Source organism: Lepisma saccharinum, chromosome 1 (assembly GCF_977018435.1).
Source record: "Lepisma saccharinum chromosome 1, izLepSacc3.1, whole genome shotgun sequence".
NCBI classification, from domain to species: Eukaryota; Metazoa; Arthropoda; class Insecta; order Zygentoma; family Lepismatidae; genus Lepisma; species Lepisma saccharinum.
Window position 1 is genome coordinate 122,413,792 of NC_139229.1, and position 22,042 is coordinate 122,435,833.

At 38.4% G+C, this 22,042-nt stretch overlaps 1 protein-coding gene across 1 annotated transcript in view; it reads right to left on the reverse strand.

Annotated features, from left to right (window-relative positions):
* Window positions 1-3,576: 3,576 nt before the first annotated feature.
* The window catches only part of LOC145985443 (dipeptidase 1-like), a 324,489-nt gene continuing 306,023 nt past the window's right edge, over window positions 3,577-22,042 (reverse strand). Inside the window, exons 11-12 of the mRNA XM_083119502.1 lie at window positions 6,845-6,983; window positions 3,577-4,138 (exon numbers count right to left, since the gene is read on the reverse strand). Of these exons, the coding sequence (XP_082975628.1) occupies window positions 4,034-4,138; window positions 6,845-6,983 (244 nt within the window). The 3' untranslated portion in view covers window positions 3,577-4,033. The remainder of the gene's footprint in view (window positions 4,139-6,844; window positions 6,984-22,042) is intronic.

Consider the following 22,042-nt stretch of genomic DNA (forward strand, 5'->3'; position numbering starts at 1 on the left):
TGCAAGCAGTGCATTGCTTGTACTATATCTTCGCCACTGCTGAATAGTATTGAAATTGGGTTTTAACTGTAAGAATGTGTGGGATTCTTGTATCAAAATTCAATATCTATTAATACAGTCCGACTTGTTACTTGCTGATTTTTAACAATACAAAGTACGTTTATTCTTTTAATAAATGCGATGAGCAAAACTAATTTGAACATAATGAGCTTTAGTTATCAGCACTGACCTGCTTTGTTCATTGATTTTCGCTCCACTACGTCAACTTATTTTACGCAGATGACAGAATCAAATGCTCTTCGTTTAGACTTACCTCACTTTACAAACAGAAAATGCGACTTGCTTCATTTTGTGCTTGATTTGAAATAATCTCTATCTCGTCTTGACGATACGATAACTCCAGAGAGAGTAGCTTCGTACAGATGTGCCCAAGCCATTTAGCAGTTGGGAAGTGCGAGTATCTTTTCCCCCGAGTCGATAAAATGAACAGGAAATTGTATTCTGCAGCATAAATTTATAATGATATTTATGTTCCTGTATACTTTCCTCGATGGTTAGCAATCGATATTGTAACAAATGCTCCCATTTCACAGTATATATATTATTCCTAAGGGAACAGGACACTACCAAGAGTAAACAGGATATATCACTTCCAATGCTTCCCATGTAACTTTTGAGAACACCATTACGTCATGAAATATGTCTTGTTCTATATCACCCTCTCTAGAATACTCTGTTGACTTTGGTAAGCGTTTCTGTTATTTATTGTTATGCTTCAGAGTTCGGTAGATCGTCAAAAAAGTTCACCAGTAGCCTACCACAAACACAAATTGATTATGTAAATAAATCACTTTTAATCAGTAACATGGCGTGACTTTTTCAAAAGTTTTAACGGCCATCAGTACGGCAATTATGCCTGCTACACGTTATCATGTCCACCCACCCCCAGAAAAAACATACCCTCAATCTAGATTTCTCATTTTTTTCCCACTTCTTCACATTTTCCTGTTACCTGCGGTAACACCGGTTACTTGCACGCCACGCCTCTGCTTTTAACGTTGCGCTGCTACATTATGAGAACATTTTATACTTCAAGCCTACATTTTCGTGCATATCCGTACAGAAGTCAAATTAGTGGAGGAGATAATTCTGATAAAAGGAAAGAGAATGATATAAGAAATTGAATTTTCAATTATTGTATTCCTTTATGGAGTGTGATTCGTTGTTGTGAGAAAATTCGATATGCTAAGAATAAATGTTGTGCATCAGGATTTTCATTACCACATTTGCAATTTTGATGAGTTGTAGTTTGGAGAGCCACCTGGTAGTTGTCCTGAAATTAGTTCGTTCTCAAAACAACCTATTTGCCAATCCGATTAATGCGTTTATATCGTTGTCATAGTAACCAGGGGTGCCTACAGGGGGTGGTATTATGGCGCAGGGTGCGCCATCTTAAAAATCCCCCCAAAATATAAAATTCAACATTTATATCTTTTTCGAAAATATATGTAAATATTTTACACCTTAAATGCACCATATTTAACACATTAGATGAAAAAAAGTGTTTAAGAGTATTATCGAAGGAGGGGGTGGGGAGGATATCAAACTTTTACATATTAGGCCTTAATTGACGGGTTCTGGGGGGGGTTTCTGAATTACATTTTTTGGGGGGACAGTATCCAACTCCAGGTCTTAGATTATTGCGGGAGTTTTAGTTAGAGGGAGATTGAGCATTAAATTGAGAGGATATACAATTCTTGTGTATTGCTATTATCTTAGACTGTTGCGGACATTCTGGTGTGGAGACTGAGAATTAATTTTTTGAAGAAGGCAATGTCCATTCTTCAATATCAACAGTAAGTCTAAAATTGATTGAGTATTAAATTTAAAGGGGGATATAGAAAGCTCTTGATAAAGTGTTAAATCTTATTGTGAAGGGATTTCTGTAGTGGAGAGAGATTGTTCGAGCATTAAATTTTGGAGACTGTATTTAGCGATATGGTATCCACACGTTTTCGACCCCGAACGTGCCAAACGAAAAGCTTGAAAAGACTAAGAAAGTATTGACATCCTATTAAATTGATGTTCTTGAAAGCCTGCAAAGAAATAGATGTAAAAATTTTCTTGCTCGCTTCGCTCGCAATTACGTGTTCATAGGATGTGTGTTTGGCGCTTTAATGAGGTGAATGTGAAGTTATTATACGATGGTTACATTACGAGACAAGTGATATTCGCGATTATGATGAACGATTTTAGGGGTGGCCTTGAGTGATGGGCACTTCTGTTTAGGGAGGAAGGGCAGATCAAATATAGTGTTCAGTAAAGCAAAGAAAAAAAAGTTACTTTCCGTAGACATGCTGTCGTAATTAAATACTTCGTGTGGATTACGATATGGTTTGAGGGAGCGAATGATATGATTGAGGGGGGGGGGGGACATGACATGATTTTGGGGGAGATGGGCACCCCTGATAGTAACAGCCCACCAATTGCATTCTTCTTCAATTGTGACAGTTAAGTGTGTTTCAATATATAGGCTAGAGTGATTCAAAAGTCCCGATCCATTTCCATGATACTGAAGTTGTTCTATTTTTTTTACAGGTAATATAAACCATGCTCACTAGAGAAGAGAGATTAGCCATAGTGTGAGGACGGATGAAAGGGTTAACCTATGCTGAGGTGCAGGCGATGTTTTACGGGAAATTTCACAAAACTGCTCCGTCCAGGCCAAATATCAGGATCTTGATGAACAAATTTCTCAGAACAGGATATGCACTAGATGAAAAATGTTCAGGAAGACCACTTGAATGCCGTCTTTCCTCACAGATGGATTGGACGAGACTCGCCTAGAGTATGGGTTCCCCGTTTACCTGATCTGACCCCTCTTGATTTCTTTTCCTGGGGCTACATCAAATCAACGGTATACAAGGTGAAGATAAGGGGAAGGGGTTTCCCGGAATTGAAAAGTCGAATTCGAGCTGTTGTGGACAGCATGTGTTTAGACATGGGGGAAGGTCATGTTGAATTACATTGATTCCACATCCTAGGGAGGTATTGGATTGATTTATGTTGTTTTTCCATCAATAAATCTGTTTTTTCTTGAAATTGGATCGAGACTTTTGAATCACCCTGTATTTAGAATCACTTTCGAAATGATCACCGTCCCGTCAAGAGCAGAAAATATGTATAAATAAAATTACACCGAATGGAATGTTACATTTCCGAGTGCTGGGAATAAGGGTAAATATAGAAAGCAAATATTTGTAGTATATATTCAGTTTACACAGATACATTAGTCATTCAGAAATATACTTGACGTGGAAAAATATATAAGGAAAGAACTAATACAAATTAAACAGAACTGAACATTGTTTTTAATAAGTACATTAGGTACTATAATTATCAACTAATAATGTAAACGAAATATTGCAAAATGTACTAGGTAGTATAAAAACGGGTAGGTTGATAATGAACACACACATTGAAACAATAAGAAATATTTTCGAACTATACTTTTATTTCTGGCAGTATAATATTGCATTTTGATAAGGTTTTAAAAAACTGTTTCGACATAAAATTTGTAAAGCTTTCTTACAGTTCAAAGTAACATTGCTCACTGTGTACCTCAAAATGGTCTCTTAAAAACTTTTATACATATTATAGCCATTCCGTAAATCGAACAACCTACTATAAAAATTCTTGACACCGGAAAACATGTGCGAACAACTCGTAGAAAAGTACTTACTGTTAAGTATGTAATACATTGTGAGTCATCCCTAGAAATATACGCAAGGGTACATGTTCACTAACCTCTACTTGCTTACGTCACTAGAAAAAAGTCTCTAATCATTATCTACTAGTAAGTTGTACGTGCGAAAAAATATATGCGTGAGAAAAGTGACTTAAGGCAGGTTGTTGTTGTTGTATTTGTTCCCCAGTGAGGTGAGGCGTTGGATAGGGAGGAAGTTTGAAGAAAGTTGTCTGGTGCTTATTGCGTTTAAATTGCTACGTGGCGCCTCGTGGTGTTCTGCGCTTGTCAGAGCAGGTCGGTAGATGTGCAATTGTTCCGTCCCTTCAGGAATCTTGGGGGAATGAAATCTTCGTAAGGTGCAACCCCCGATTTCCGCATTTCATCACGCACCTGAAATGAAGAAAAAATATTTGCTTAGTAAATACAAAATGTCACCTGTGTTATTTTTGTTATCTTCATGGGCCTCACCAGGTTAAGGAAAATATTTCCGGAGTTTTAACAGAAAAATATACTGGGGATGGTAAAGGGGAGTGGTAGGGATACGGGGCCACCTAAACACGATACAAAATGGGCTACATTTGTGCTAAAAGCTTATTTATTTAGTTTCCCTTGTTTGGAGGGGGGAGGTGCTGTCTCCTTTTGACGCTGTCACTGGGTTTTAAATTCAAAGGAGAATGATCACGTTGATGAAAATAATTGAGCATGAAAACATGTAAAAATTATGACTTGTAGCACCTTCACATACAAATACACACTATATTAACATACCATACTTGATACGGTTTTTGGTTGAAGTTATACAGGGTGTTCCATCTACAACGCAACGTGGAGTTGTGGATAGTACAACTTTTGAACCGAAAGTGGTACACATATAATCCTTATACCAAATTGAAGCCTTGTTCATGCCTAGGTTTTTAAATCGGGGAACAATGATTGGATTTCATTAGTGTCCACGCAGTGTTGCCAGATGTAACGGGAAGTGTAAATGAAATATTTTACAAAGCATGAAAAATGGCACATAACACATATGTACGGACATGCCGTCGGTAATTTTCAGTTTGGTTAGGTTGATTAGTTCGGCATCTATGGCAGTGAAAAAAGAAATGTTCATTTCTACTGATAGCCAATCGGATGAAGCGTCTTTAAGGGGGAACTAGGAAAATCGTTGTTTTTAGAAATTAAGACTGTGCATTGGCAACACTGCCGGTGTTTTAGTGCCACAAAAGGTGTGTTTCAAAACTGTATACATCATGCAATTACTGAAAACAATAAAAAATAAACTTGGAAATTTTCATGAAAATAGTGTTACTTACATGCACATGGCAACCATGTGATGAGATTACATTTTCCCCCGCTTGGAAAGAAACAGGAAAGGCCAATCGTGTTCGGTCGTAATTTAGTCGCATGGTTGCCAGGGAACAAGGGAATTCTACTCAAATTAGTGGTAGTGAAGTGGCTCCGGATCAGACAGCGTGGACGGTATTGGATGTAAACATCAAGACAAACGGAAGATTACAAAAACATAATATAGTTCGTACCAAACCAGGACCCACGTCACACACTACGCGTAATGTGGATGATACTTGTGCAAGTGCATTCAGACTGATTGTAACTGATACCATGCTGCGAAATATAAAAAAGTGTACAGAAGCTGAGGCCCGCCGAGTTTTAGATGATGCTTACTGGTCGATTTCTCTAGATGAGCTTGATGCAATTATTGCCTTGATGTATTTCCGTGGAGCAAAGGGGATGAATGGCGTAAGTGTAAAGTGTCTCTGGTCTGAAAACTTGGGCTGCAGCTTCTTTCGGAATGCGTTGCCCCGAAATAGGTTTGAAATATTCTGTCAAGGCTGCTAGCAGAAGGTGGCCGGTACAGCTCTTTTATAACCTACTTGATTTGGCCGCCATAAACTCTCATATCTTGTACAAGGGTATTACCAATAGGAAAATTAGTAGACAGAATTTTCTTATCAAGTTGGCTAAAGAACTTTCTGAGAAAATGAGACAAAAGCGTGTTTCGAAAGAAGATTTGCCAGCAGCATCTCCGACTTCTACCGGAAAAGGAAGAAGTGCCAGATCGGGAAGTGTAAGGGAAACAAAACTCCCGATCAGTGTTTCCGATACAAGAAATTTGTCTGCGGATCATGCACTAATGTGGTTGGAAAGTACATCGTGTGCCGCACATGCCTTGAATAAAGAGAGGCACTGCGTTTTGTGATTTTCGAGTAAAATACAAGAATGTCTTTATGATTTTGATTTTGATTGAAACATTTTATTTTAGGAACAAAGATGGTTGTATTGTTCAGATACGCATTGAAACATATGCCTCAACATTATACTATTACTATTATCAGAACTTATATTTACTCTTGACACTCTAACCTAACCTAACCTTGTACTCGATTATTTGCTCATATTATGTTTGCACATTAACTAAATGTGTAATCTATTGGTATAATAAATATTCCTGAGCTTATCTTTAAAAAGATTTCAACTGTATATTTATACACATATTGTTCAACCGCCTTAGGTGTGGGAGACCAGAGTTTGATACCTGGTTGAAGCTAGTGTGTTTTTTAATTCATATTCATTTTTGTATCCAGTCACATCAAGTCTTGGTTGCCAAGGGAACGCTCAATTACAACCTAAAAAACCTTTAAAACACAAGGGGTCAAAATGACCCCTTTGGTAGTTCTTGTATAATCAATTTCCTGGTAGTGCTAGTGTTAAAATGGGATCTGAACCACTATGTGCCTCCTCCGAGCATCAAACCCGGGACCTTTTGATTATAAGGCTACGACGACGTATCATATTTTATGTTGTGTATATATCAAACATAGAGCATTAGAAAATAGATTGAAAACCTAAAATTAGGCAAGCAGCAATTATATTGTTGAGATAATAACTAACTCCCATGATGACGCGTTTTTCACTCAAATTTCACAAGAATTTTGGCAAAATGTAATTTACGATACTCTGCACAATACCAGACATTCCACAAAAATGCACGTTTTCCACGTACTTAGGGAGCATTGCGATTGAGCAGTAAACGCAGCTCGAACTCGTTTATCTCCGATATGTTGTGTGGATAGCTACCTTTTCTACTTCCCTCAGAACCCTCAGGAAATTAAGCCCCGCCAACTTCTTCAGGTCCTCAGCTCCCCACTGGCCCGTTTGGATGAGTTCTGCGAAGAGAGAGGGGTACGTGGACACATCTTCCAGCCCTCGGGGAGTGCTGAAACGAAAGCAATTTAATTTACTTACGGCTTTCAATAGAAATATAATGGAATATATATTCTGGTAATAGTTAATCACAATGGTACATATTTGATATCCAACCACTACAGTATAGTATGCTTCTCAAAGATACGTATATCCAGGGATGATCTCCCGTCTTCTAGCTCTTGCCATTCTGCTTCCATTCCAATTGACTCCAGAAATATTGGTATTGACTTAACATTTGCTTGTAGTGACTTCATGTCCTTTGATTTTCTACGCCAAGACCTGTTTGGGGCACACACGCGCGCGCACACACACACACAGTGCAGAAACGGAGGTTACAGGGGTACAATATACCCCCCAAATTTGTAGGAGGTTTAGAGTATCCCCTAAATATTTTCATTAGAATTGATCCTCCTATACCCCCTGAAATAATGTAACAGACAAGATTCTATCCTTCAAGGAATTTAGTTTTAGTAGCTAAGCGCAAAAAAATATTTTGTCTGCATTGTCTCCGTATCCAAAGGAATTCCCACCACCGTAATCTTGGAGAATTTTTAAAGGGATACATTTTTAAAATTAGCGTAAAATGACGGAATGGGCCTCAGAGCTTATTATGTTTCAAAAATGTACGTTTTTAGAAACTCCTCAAAAATTATGTTGAAAATAGCCGGGAAATTTGAAAAAAAGCAGAAAAAATTAAACGTCATTTTGTGAACGTTCCTATTATTATTGGCAGTGCAAGCTCATGAAAATTTTACTTTAAAGAATGAGAGCTGCGTGATCTGTTCTGAAACGGAATGGCCAATGTATTTTACTATTATGTATATTCCAATAGTGAAAACAACACACAAATTCATGTATGTGTAGGTTAAGATTTGCACCCCTAAATAAAAAAAAAACATTCCTGCGCTTCTGGACACACACACACACACACACACACCCACACACATACACACAAAGTGAGAAGTTGTCATCGTCCAACAATGACAATGATGTGTAGTCGAACAATATTTCCGTTTTTTCCGTTGAGGCATGGAATCAGTTTAGCTTTTCAGCTATTTTACATTTCATAATATTACAATTTTATAATTTTAGAATAACATATTATATCTTCTAATATTGATAAGTACTCGTAAATTATTTTCGTAGTTGGATTCCTCAAACGTGTTGAGAAGGGGTATGACCCATAATAACCTTCTTCTTTTAGTTACCTTAAGAAACAATCACGTGCAGTTATATGGAGACGATATTCCAAGAGAGTATGATCACGTGTTCCTTTAGTTGTACCACACTGACAGTATGGGGATGTCACAATCTTCCTAGTGTATAAGTCCTTCGGAGGGATGGTGTAATTTAGCCGACATCTAAGAAGGTTTGTTTTAGAATGTCTTGAAAGTTTAATATCTTGATTCCAAAGTGCGTTAGGTATGTGTGGCTGAACTGAAAAGAATTTTTCCCATTAAGTATTCCCTGCAATTGACCATTGTTTCTGCCAACTTTCCAGTACAATCTGTTAACTATTATAATGTCACAGTCAGATTTATCGTCGACCTGCCTCATTATTATTATTCTAATCCTTAGCCGTGCAAAATGTGTTTAATCAAGGTGTTGAGTGTTTTTATTTGTTGTATATATATTTGATCTGCCAAGCCAACGGGAGTAAGAGACAAAGTCGCGAGTCTGACGGGCGAGGACCAGAAAGGTCACGTTTTGCGTCTGAAACTTAGGAAATTCGACCTTAACGACAGCCATTCAAATATCTCGGGTTCCAGCAGCCGGACTGAAATGCCAGCGCAGCAACATGTATGCAAGGACGGATGTGTGGAGATTCGTCGCAATCAAACAAGAATTACGGATGCCAGATCGAATTGGTTATAATCGATCTGCTTATGGACACAGATTGCAGTTGAGCCGGCGGCGCAAAGTTGACCCGCACCTAATCCTAATGTACCCTAGCAGAGGCGCGCTCTGTCCAGGCTGGGAGACAATGGAGCGAAGAGGAATGACCTCGCGGGAAGCGTACCCTCAACTGCTGTCGAGCGTTCTTTTTCGAAATCCGCATGAAACGAAAGGACCTGCCATTTTCGACACACAGTTTTACCGCGAGTTGCAAGGAGAACACATCCACGCGCTCCGAACGTTGAGACTACCATTGTGCCGACTCGTCGTGTGTTATTACCTTTTTGGTGTGAGGACGAGCGGAAGTGCGCCAGCCTACTGTAGTCGTCCGAGCGAGTTTGTGAGAAGTGTCTTTTTGTGAAGTGAAACGCGCATAAGGATGGCCGGCTGACTGTAGAAGAGAGGAGGAGGGCCACCCTCGGTCCGCCCGATGCCAGACGAGACGCCGACGAATGCCTACATCATACTGTAACCCCGAGCTACGCCGCCTGACGCCTACCAGATGCCACAGAGGGAGAGAGAGATGCTGAACGCTGCCATATCGACGTCCCGACGCTTGAGATCGTCCGACGGTGCTGGAGAAATCGCCGACGGCGCACATGAACGACCTCCTACCGCCCAGATGCGACGTCCGAATGACGCCTGACTACCGAGATGCTCACCGACCCCGAGAGGAAGAGATGCCGAGGTTCCTGACATTTCCCGAGCGACGCCGACGACCCATCGTCACTGATCCGCCGAGGAACCAGATGCATGAACGCTCTTCACCTTCTCGTCGTCGCGATCGAGGAAGAATAGGAAAACCTTTCGTGTGCATACTAGTGATTTCAATCGCCCGCGAACACACCAGGATGTGCCGTGGAACCAGAGAGAGATGGTAACGTATTCATCTGTATGAATGTCAACACGTACCGGCTCGATTGATATTTAGAGAATGCCCTAGAAATTCTTCGATGTTTTGAAAACGCCCACACAACTCGAAACTTCGTATCAGACTCCCGTTGCGCTTAATATTTGTATTTAATTGTCTCAGGTCAATTTTACTCATTTCTTGTGATTTTTAATGTTCTTAAGTTCATTCTTGTTTGTGCTCCTTTTGTATCGTTTGAAGTGCGTACTGCTAGAGTAAAGCGCCGCCCGCTTAGTTGTTTAATCAATTTGAGGTTGGTTCAGTTTAGTATGTGTCAGCGCTGTGTCACCGCTACCTACGTCAGGTCTCGTATGTGTTTATTGTTAAAGTATTTGCCTGGTAATATTAATTGCTCGTCGCGGCGAAGTGTTGAAGTCCCGCCCACTAGAGAGTATATGTTTGCGTCACTCAACGGAGGTTATTGTTATGTTTAGGACCACGTGAGGTCAAGTAAAAGAAAAAACGTCCTCCCACGTGAGCGTAATTGCCGTTGAGATGCTTTGTTTATTCTGGACAAATAATGTATTGTCACCGCACCGACCTATTTTTAAAGGTAAACGTAAGTAAGGGCTGGCTAGTGATTTTAAGTAGCACTGGAGCAAATTCACAAATGACCTGATTAAACAAAAGTCAATGTAAAAGTAAATGCGAATGCAATAATTAGGGCTCGTCGTCAAAAACCTGTGCATTTTATGTATTATTTTTGTTGATGCTGCCCGTAAGCTGGATGTGTGAGTGAATGTGTGAATGCAAGAGATTTTTTTTGGTTATGAATATAATTTTTATTTTTTATGTTAATTTGGGCAATATCATTTCCTACGTATGTCGCCACCCGTGATTTTCAGGTATGAAGCTAGCCGCTTCCCGGCTACATGTAAAAGTCTGGTAATTGAAAGTATATGTGTTTTTTTTTTATATGGCTAATTGCTATGCACTGGTCACCGTCCCTATACACGAACTCAACCTGGACCGTTAAGCACTTTCATTTGTCCGAGGAAGATTTTGCCGCCTCTATCTAGGTAGTGGTAGTTTTTGTTTTCCCGGGCAAGGGAGGGCGTTTACAATAAGTACAGTGCAATGCAGTCAATTTAACACATAGTTAACAAAAAACGCAATGATACATCCATGTTTTGACCAGGGTTCGAACATAAGACCTCATGGATTCGAAGCACGTTACACTGACTACTGCCTCCACCGGATATCAAATACTGGACCCAAGTCAACGACGTTATCACTACGCGATCGGGAGGTTCCTTAAGGGTGAGATGGTAGTGGTCCACACATTCTCGATCGCGGGCAACGTTGGAGGTGACCAGCATTACGCTTCGGCCGCCTTTACTACCACCCTATCGCAGGTATCTATTGATTAGAGGCTGGTCAAGCCCCAGAGCTGCTCTATGCACAGACATAGAAAAGGTCCCACCCGAGATCACCAACCTCGGGAATCGAACACGTTTCTCCCGCATGGTAGTCAGACACCCTACCGACTTTAGCACGGCAGCTCTGAATATGTTAATATAAATCTAAAGAAATTGGCAAATGGCCAACACTGTTATCTGGTTTCAAAAATCCATGTTTAATATTCAATTTTATTATGCGAGTTACATGTAGATATCTTACTTTGTTGTTTGGAACATCCAAGAGGAATGACTAAAAATTTATAAAATGATAATATCGTTTCGTTTTATCTAAACACAAAGAGAATGATCGAGCAACGCAAGATAGAGCTTCCTTTGGAAATATAATTTTCCACTCTCATAGAATAAAAAAAAGTTTGGAGAAATCAGGCAATCAAAAGTGTATTTGCTGGACCCTGAAATGTGTGCCACTTGTAATCGAATACAGGACTTCTTCATAACAATTTACACTAACGGAGTAAAGCAGAACTATTCTAGGTCAAACAGTATCGCCAAGCAAAGTTAATTCTCAACTGTCGTTTTTTGGTTGGTATTCTACGTCATAAAACACTGTAGCCTTGTAATCAAGGGTTGGATATATCTTTTCTATAAGGTTCGACACAAGCTTTCTCCAGCCGGACCCTGTAACCGAGTGGTTAGCACATCGCCTGCGACGCCTAGGGTCACGGGTTTGAATCCCGCTCGGGCTTGGTTGTTTGTCTATTCATCAATTTCAACATTTCATAACTCATCCCCATCTTCGCAAATTAGCCAAGAGGCACAAAACGCGAAGTAAAATAAACTAAATCAATCAATCAACAAGCTTTCTCCAACTCTTTTGGCTGAAAAATCTCACGATTACCTTACCTTACCTTACCATCCGGCGCTACAGCTCTTGTCGGCCATGGCCTCCTCCACTATGTCCCTCCATTTCTGTCTGTCCTGGCATTTCTGTTTCCATCTTGTTACTCCTATCTTGTTTAGGTCCGTGCATACTTCTTCCTTCCATCTGCTTCTAGGTCTTCCTTTCCTTTTAGTTGAATATAGCTTACTCTCTATTATTCTTCTCGGCATGGCATATTTTGGTAGGCGATATACATGTCCTATCCAGCTGATTCTCCTGGCTTTAATGAAGCGAACTATATTTTTATGTTTTATTAGTTCCTCTAGTTCGTGGTTGTATTTTATTCTCCATCCTGTTTCTTCTCTAGTTGGTCCAAATATTTTTCTTAATATTGCTCTTTCAAATACCATTAGCCTTCTTTCTGTATCTTTGGTCAACGTCCAAATTTCGGCTCCATATGTTACTACTGGCCTAATTAATGTATTGTATATTTTCATTTTTGTTGTTCTTGTTATTATCTTACTTTTCAGCAGATTTCTATTTGCATAATATGCTCTATTTCCTGCTCTGATCCTTCCTTCTACGCATCTTCCTATGTTATTTATTTCATTTATTTGATTTCCCAGGTATTTGAATACATGTACTACTTCGAACTTCTTATTACCTATCTCTATTTCTTTTCTTCTTTCTGGTTTTCGTGCTATTTTCATATATTTTGTTTTATTTATATTTACTTCTAGGCCCATTTCCTTAGTATAATTCTCCAAGTCGTTAAATACTTGTATTAACTTATTCATAGATCTTGCAATGATTGCTATATCATCTGCATAAGCGCAGATTTGTGAGCTTTTATTAAAGATGGTACCTCTTTGGTCAATCTGTTTTATAGCATCATTCTATGCTATATTAAATAGTGCAGTCGACAATCTCACGATACATAGTTCATATCTACAGGGTGTCTGATAAGTCAAAAACAATACAAAGTTAGTAATATTCTACATTATGATGTAGAAACCATTGTATAATGGTAACTATTACAGGGAATAAAATTCTGTTCTATTTATGTTGCAGGTAACTGAACATGCCAGAGGAGCGAGCAAGAATTGCTTCAAGGTACGACGTATTGCAATCGGTAGAGGATTATCTTCCTTCCATCTGACCATGATTTGTACCAATTCCATACGGTGGTCACAATCCTGGGGAAAGATTTTTGGACGTTATGAGGCTTCCAGGAACGGAAAAATTAATTCTTTTTTCAAAACAGTCTCAATGATACAGCGTGTTAGCCCGCCGCTCCCTCTGCTGGCCTGGCTTATTTCAAAACATTTCCCGCACTAGTGCAACATTCTCTTCCATACGTGACGTTGACGGTCGTTAAGTATTGACTTTTCAGACACCATATACGTTCAATATGTACAAAATATACACATTATATCTCCAAAGTTACATCCCATGATATGCTTACATTACATTATATTTGTGCAAGATCTTGAAATTGTTATTTCCCTTCTTAATTTCAGAAAATGTTATATATATATATGTGTTAAAAAATGATATCCTAAATGAAAATAATGTCCTTTAGTTCCCCACTGTTACCTTTTTGGAGGGAAAAATGACTGGTCACTGATTTTCTTTCGAACATCAGCACCAGGACATCGAACCCGATGAGAAAAGTACATTTCCTCATTTATCTTCTAATATATAAAAATTGATGTACGCCTGGAGCGATTTCAACCAAACTTGGAACACGTATCACTGCAATCTCGAAAGAAATATTGTGGGGGTAAGACACCCCAGGCACCCCTAGGGGTGGGGGTGGAAGGGGATGACGTGTAAAAATAATCGAAAACGACCGATATTAGTGTCGAATCCTTAGTTTTCGGAGTTGCTAAGTTAGTTGGTGACATTCACGATGACGAAACTTGGTACACATATGACTTACAATGTGGAAAGAAATACTGTGGGGGGGGGGGGGGGAGGCACCCCAAGCATCCCTAGCAGTGGGAATGAGAAGGGGGTGACATGTAAAAATAATAGAAAACGACCAATATTAGTGTGCAGTCCATAGTTTTCTTTGGTCGCTAAGATGAATAGTAACGCTCCCAATGCCGTTAAACTCCAAGACAGTCCTGCCACCCCTGAGGATGGGGGTGGAATCCACAGTTTTCGGGGTCGGTAAGATGAATAGTGACATTCCCAATGGCGTTCAACTCCAAGACAACCCTGATACCCTTAGGGATAGGGATGGGATGGGGTGACATGTAAAAATAATCTAAAACGACCGATATTAGTGTGGAATCCATAGTTTTCAGGGTCGATAAGATGAATAGGGACACTCCCACTACCGTTCAACTCCAAGACACTCCTGTCACCCCTAGGGGTATTGGTGGGAAATGGTGAAATCTTAAACGAACGATATTAGTGTGGAACCAGAGTTTTCGGGGTCGCTAAGACGAATAGTGACGCTTCCAATGCCGTTAAATTCCAAGACACCCCTGGCACCCCTAGAGGTGGGGTGGGAAAGGGTGACATGTAAAAATAATAAGAAAATACTGATATTAGTGTAAAATCAACAGTTTAAGGGGTCGCTAAGTTGAATAGTAACACTCCTAATGCTGTTCAACTCCAGGATACCCCTTGAGGATGGGGTGGGAAGGGGTGAAATGTAAAACAAACGATATTAGTGTGGAATCCATAGTTATCAGGATCGCTAAGATGAATAGTAACACTCCCAATGCCATTCACTTTATTTATTCTTGCTCTTGAAGGTAGAACTAAAAATGTTGTTCATAAATTGTTGTTAAATTTATATAGTAGTGAATTTGTAAAAGATATTACTTCATAATTTGTATATTGTACTTATACTTTTAAATACCTGTAAATAAAATTAGTTACATTTTATGCTATAGTTAGAATTTATTAAACACCCGGGCAACGCTGGGTAATCAGCTAGTAAATCATAAATCATGGTAATAAATACACAGCGTCCCAAAATAGTATTTACACTCTTTGAACGTTACTATTTGGAACACCAGCAACTATGAACTTGTTTGTGTGTCACATACCTTAAAGATGTTCATTGGCAGCAATACTTTGTCTGCAATGTTACAGAATATATCCACAAATCAACGAACAGCAGATACGGTTTCCACAGGAAGGGAAACACAGGTAGTGTGAATCGCATGTTTCATGTCATCTAGTGACCATGGCTTTGTAGGGTACACATCGTTGTTCAGTTTCCCAGAGATAGAACTTCTTACATTGCTCAAAAGAAAAATTGCTCCTCTGCCACTTTGAGTACACTAATTCCTACCACCTGGTGGGCTGTGATGGAACTAAATACAACATAATGCCTACACACGCTCACACACACACACTCAATGTAGATACTGCAACTTCAAATACAAAGAGCCCATTCAGTTAAATTATCTTTAATAGTTTCTCTGTTATTAACATTCAAAGAGTGTAAGAACTATTTAAGGGACACTCTGTACATTAATGAGCCACCTGCGTTTATTGCCTACACATCTGAACTCTTGAGTGTAGAGAGTGTCATCCCACCAACAGATAGTGAGCTAATGCAGAAATGGCTAAATCTTGCTTTTAAGCTTCCAGTCCGTGCAGAGTTGTGAGTAATATAAAACTACTTGGCGTTCGGTGTTGAGTTACGCAAACCTACTACTCCAAGCACTGACTGGGAAGTAAAGAGCGCCTGGTGCCCGCAACAAAGCTCCACCGAGAGGTCGTATCAAGATACAACAATTGAATTTGTGATACGTGAACTTACACACATTTTCACAGAAAAGAAACCTTAAGTGTTTAGAAATACACTTCTGTCCAGGGGTAAGTAAATACTTTATTTATAGTGGAGCAAACAATATTGGCTAAGTAAATTACTACATACAGTACTAAACACAATACGTTACTACCAGTGATAAATTTACATAAAAATTCCAAACAATGAATCTAACGGAATTGCACTTTCTGGCCTCAGAACACTTCCATCTTGACTTTGGTCGCTATCATGCAATTGAAGTGATTGTTTTCTTCTCTTAAGAGCACACAACATGCATAACATAAATAATGTATGAAAATTTGAAGTACCACTACACTAAAAACCACTATACAAGTAAAATACAGGTTCCAGTGTACGATTAGTGCTATATAAAGTAAAATTGTACCTGCTTGACATATATCAACTTCAGCAGCCGTGTGAGGTGTTACGGTTGTGTAATAATTTCGAACAGTCCTCATTGCAAAGAATGCCTAAATTGTCCTAATTGTGAACATCTAAAAGTGAGAAGTAATCACATGCCCTAATTCCGAACACATGGAACTGAAAATCTGATTTCAGAAAAAAAAATTAGGGTACTGACTCAGAGAAACAACTGGTTCGAAAAATTCCTCCATCGTCACTTCATCTTTTCAGTCTGTCGATGTAATCTGACTTTCATTTGTGTTTTAACATCTCGAGAACCACTCAGTGCCAAAAGAGATTTGATACTGCTTCAACAGGGGACACTTGACAAATGATGCAGTGAAGGGATAGAGCCACAAAATCAACATTAAAAAAAAACTCCCAAAATGAAATCACAAACAAGTCACTGAGTGGACAACCCCCACTGAAATGGTTACTAAACACAAATATTCATTCGTACAGTGGCTACAAGTCACTGACCATCGTCAACTGAGGAATTGAGTTCCTTTAAACAAAATCATTAAAAGGGCTCAAGAAAAGCAAGAGAAAATTATAGGTTACATTGAAGGAAAATGTGTTCGCAATTAGGACACAGTCCTTCAAGGTATTTGCAATATAGTGTTATTCCTGTTCAGGCAGTAAATGCTCGCAATTAGGACAACAGAGGTGTCACCAATATAATCGCCATTTTCACAGTTTAACAATTTCAAAACCAACTAACCAAGGTTCTGTATGTACAGACTTCAATAATATTCTTATATGTTTAAATTCTGTAGTATAATTAAAATAAACTCTTCACACTTAAATATTATCGGAATATACCTGAAAATTGCTGCATGAAACTTTACAAAATATTTAGCACTTTATTTTCTTCCACACAAATTCAGCCATAAATAGCAGAGAGGAGAAGCAATACCCTGCTCCTAACAAAAGATATGCTCCAACAAGATCATCCTTCGAAAGAGGGCGCAAGGAATTGGAAGTCTCCTTCTGGACATCTTCACAGGAGAAACAAAATCCTAGAGACAGCCCAACATCATTATTGCACTGATTTGCTAATCCAGAATCTCTGATTCGGCCCAGGAACTTGTCAAAATGTCCAGCAAGAGAAGAAGACTTGGGTAGCAGAAAACTGCTATGCATTTCGATCATGCTTTCTCTCATTACATGCAATCTGCAAGCAGTCTTCTTCGAAAGAAAATGTACATAGCACAGTGAACCTGAAAGCATCTGGTACGCAAGAATGGCAATTCTTTCATGCTCTATTCGATATGCCAGAGTCTTTTCATCAGCTATGAAATGTCTGTTAATTATTAATCTTCTAACTGGATCTGCAATTTCTTCCATAAAGGGAATCCATTCAGGTTCATAGAGTCCCCAGTTCAACCCAGAATCTACAAATTCCTCTAAAGTGTTTATTGGTGTCTCGTAATGTGGAAAAGTTAGGAGAGACACGAGATTGGAGTTGTAGGCAGTGATTAGCAACACTGACACTGCATGAAGCCATACGATGAGCTGTGAAATTGCTGAATGAGCTGGTACTTCCGAACCAACTACAATATTGATAGATCTGAGTAGAGAATATCCGTATTGCAAATATGGATTTCTTTGGATAGATCTGAACAAAACCTTACGAACAAAGGAAAAAATATAGAAAGTAATTGAAGTGATGAGAACATAACCCACTATAGAATACCAGACTTCTTTTCTAAGAGGTGTAAACACCGCACCAATATTGGTTTTGCGTCTTGATTCTGGAGTAAGGAGCAATACCTTCAAGGAATAGTAGGTGACGGACAAGTCGAATTGTTCGACATTGAACTCACTGAAGTATCCACTGGGTATACCAAAATGAAATTCTCCACTTTGGAGCAATTTATAGTATGATGTGTACACGCCATTTTCTGGGTATGAAATCCAGTTAGTGGTGGAAATATAAAACTGACTTGTGAAGTTCTGTCTCTTAGAGAACTCTGTAAAAAGTCTGTATTCTGATCCGTCTAAGGTTCTAGTACTAAAATTAACTACAGTGTACAGACTATATGGACATATTACTGTATTTGTAACTTTTCCACTTAAACTGAGAGGCATATCCACTGGATCAATCTTTATCGTGAATTTTTCACCATTCCAAGTATTGATGACTTGGAACTTTTGTGGTTGAAGGTTATCACCAAGAACTGGAGCCATCAAGTTATACATTTTAGGAAAATCTTTACTTTCTGTATGTACTGGCACTATCGCGTATATGTACGGAAAGAATTTCATCCACCTATTGGTGATCAAACTGTTTAAGTCCTTTGTTGTGTCTTGATACAGGATGAAGTATCTGAATTTCTTTCTCTGTACTGTGTGTATTGTAGCATTCTGAATTGAAAGGAAAGTTTTAGTAATATTGGACGGAGAGAGAAAGAAAACACGACATCCTTCGTCCATAGCCTTCATATACTGCTCGTATAATGTTATAGATTCACTTGTAGATTCGCTCTGGAAAGTGACTGGATGGGAACTATAATAATCATCTCTTCCTTTGCTGCGATGATGGACTCGTAGACTGTGATCTGTGAAGAAACCTGTCTCCACAGGAAGATGCCATGAAATAAGGTTATCGTAGAGTCTTTCCAGGCTAAGGCTAGTTTTCTCCTTGTCAGAATCAATGACATGTAGTCCCGCTACTTCTGACGTGATACAGGTAGTTATTATAATTGCCTGCATGAGTATTCGGTAAATCCTAAAATAGACAAATTGTGAAATAAAGTAAATCATTGAAGTGGAATGTGCAGTTATTACATTTGGTGAAATAATTATTGCGAAATATCACACAATGTATTGAGTAAATTTTTGCGGAGGTGTACATCTTATATAACCTCCAAAAAATTAAATAAACGGATATAATGCAAACCAATCCATTGATAAATCAATCAATCATTTGAATACTGTTGTGTATTCGTCTCATAACGGCGTAACACATACTACTTCCTAGATATATGTTTCATATCGGTGGTAAGTGGAAAATGTAGAATAGTGAAGTGAAGATAAATTAAGCGAGAGGGAAATATTCAGATAATTTGAAATAGAACAATTTCTCTTGCACTCCTAAACGGAATCCTACATGTTCTAAGCGCGTCTGTGTTTGTTATTAGTTATAAAGAGTTAATGAGATATACACTTTTTTAGGAGAACTTTTACCAAATTCGAGCGTAAAAACAGAGCTGGATAATGTCATGATGTCTAAGTTAGATTTATCTATAATCAATGTGCTAACATTTATGTCGGAGAAATACATTATCCCCAAACTGCATTGTTTGTTTAATATTTATATTATTATATATTGCTTTATACATGTAAATATTAATCACGATAAAGAAGATGGTGAATTTATGAAATGGATGGAGGAATAAACATATCGAAATATCCACACAATTAACAAGAATTCGAATATCTATGCCTTCGATGCACATTGCATGATTTTGTTTACCTATTCAGGACGTCCCAATTCAGGAAATATGAAAATTCCAATGAAGGCATTACCACCATTTCAGTAACTGTCTATACCAGTTGGATATTTCAGTGAAATGTCTTCCTAACATAGGATGTCCTACTAATCACCTCTGGAGAAAATGAATTGGCGTTTGGAGTAGTTGACATTACGCACACCTGTGCAACTGCTAACCTTACCTACAAGCTAAATATCGGCAATATACTGAAAATATATTAGAGGAAAAAGAAACTCCCCGTAAAGTACAGTATTTGAGGGTTACGTGCAGTAACTATAAGATCCTCTTACAAGCCGGTCCTTACCTCTCCCCCTTCCCTCGAGGCAGCGATTCCTGAGTTGGGAACATTCCACGTGAAAATATCGGTTCCTGATTTGGGAAATTTCGTCATAGTTCCTGAATTGGGACGTCTCGAGTTGGGACAATACCCATTCCACTAGTAACTCGGCTACGATTCCTTGAGCAACTTTGAAACTATGAAAGCATTAATAGGAGTCTAAGGCAACTGAAGATTTAAAAATGAGTCTTTTCAATATCAAATCTACAAAAATAACCAAATGGATAGAAGGGAAAAGTGCTCTGCTAGTGGCAAAGATAGAAAAATTCCTGGAAAGATATTCAGAAAGCGAGGTAGGACAGGGATAGTAATTATATTCAATAATGCGAACTAAAGAAGCTCAAGGTAAAAAGAGTGAGCATAAAAAATTACCTGAATAATACATAAATTACATTTGGGTTATATATAAAAGAACATGTAGGATTCTTGTTTCGAAATTCGTAATCCATTAATACCGTCAGACTTGCTATTTGATTATTTTAAACAATACTAAGTATGTTTATTTGTGATAAATACGTGTATAATGAACAAAACTAATTTGAACAAAAGGAGCATTTGTTATGAGCAGTAAGACACTGTGTATACCTGCTTTGTTCATTGATTTTCCTTCAACTAAGTCAACTTATTTTACGCACACCACAGCCTCAAAGACTGTTCGTTTACACTTACTTCATTTTCAGAAGAGCAAATGCGACTTCCTGTGTTGATTTGAAGTAATTAAACTTTTACCCAGTCAATAAAATTAGCACGAAAAATTGTATTCTACCACATGAATTAATAATGATCTTTAAGTTTCTGTATAATTTTCTCGATGCTCGCAGTCCATATCTAAATAAATGTTCCATTGTCAAAGTGCATTATATTATATATATTATTCATAAGCGAACAGGACACGAATAATCGATATACATAGCAGAAATATGGAGGTTGTGATGACGTAACGACGGTGGGCGGTGATTTTTTCCATGAAACAAATACGAAATATATGCGCTAGCTTTGCACTATGTAGTTAGAAAAATGTCAGTTAGATGAACACACTTAATCCAGTACATAAATGCACTTACCTAATGTAACTTGCTTTCCTCTTCATAAGTGATAAACCCGTTTACACTTTCTAGCTTCAGATAAATTGAATATAGTGACGGTTTATCATTCTTCATAGGAGAGAGTTGTCCAAAATGGGGATGCTAACATAGTTGGCGTACCAAGAGTTGAAAATGATGAATGAAAAAGTGTTGCAATTTTTCTGAGTAGGTCCTAGACTGTCATAGAACAAGGTTCTTCGTGTAAAAAACATTAGGGGAGGCAGAGAAACATTTTTCTAGAAAATGTTAAATGTCCCCGTTTTGAGCAACCGGTTTGGTAAAAAGGGATACCGATATGAAACAATATAAATTAGAATTCTAAAGCAAAATTTTGTTACAAGACCTTATTTGAAAGAACAAAAGTCAACTTAAACATGAATAATACAATAAAATTATAAGACAGGAAGTAATGTCATTTTTGTCGTTTAGACATTTACATTAACAAATAATCTCTTGTACACAATTGAAACGCTTAATAAACAAATTAATATCACAGATTTGTCTGAGAATTAAAATCCGGCCCCCGTAGCGGAGTGGTTAGCACATCACGCTACGACGCCAGGGGTCTCGTGTTCGATTCCCGTCCTTCGCACGGGTGTTTGTGAGTGTCCATTCATCGATTTCATCACACCATCACTCATGCTCATCTTCGCGAATTAGCCAATAGTGGCAGAAAAAGCGAAGTAAAATAAACGGAATCAATCAATCAATCAAAATGAATCTGAGAATTAAAGCATGAACCTATTAGATAAAACATATTTCAATACTGGCCGGTGGCGTTTAAAATAGGGACGACCCCGTTTTGGACTATAATCAACGTCCCCGTTTTAGCAGACGGCGACGGACGCTAGAAAACATGAAGTTCTTCACACCGACGTAAGTAACATATCAAGCAGTATTTTAAA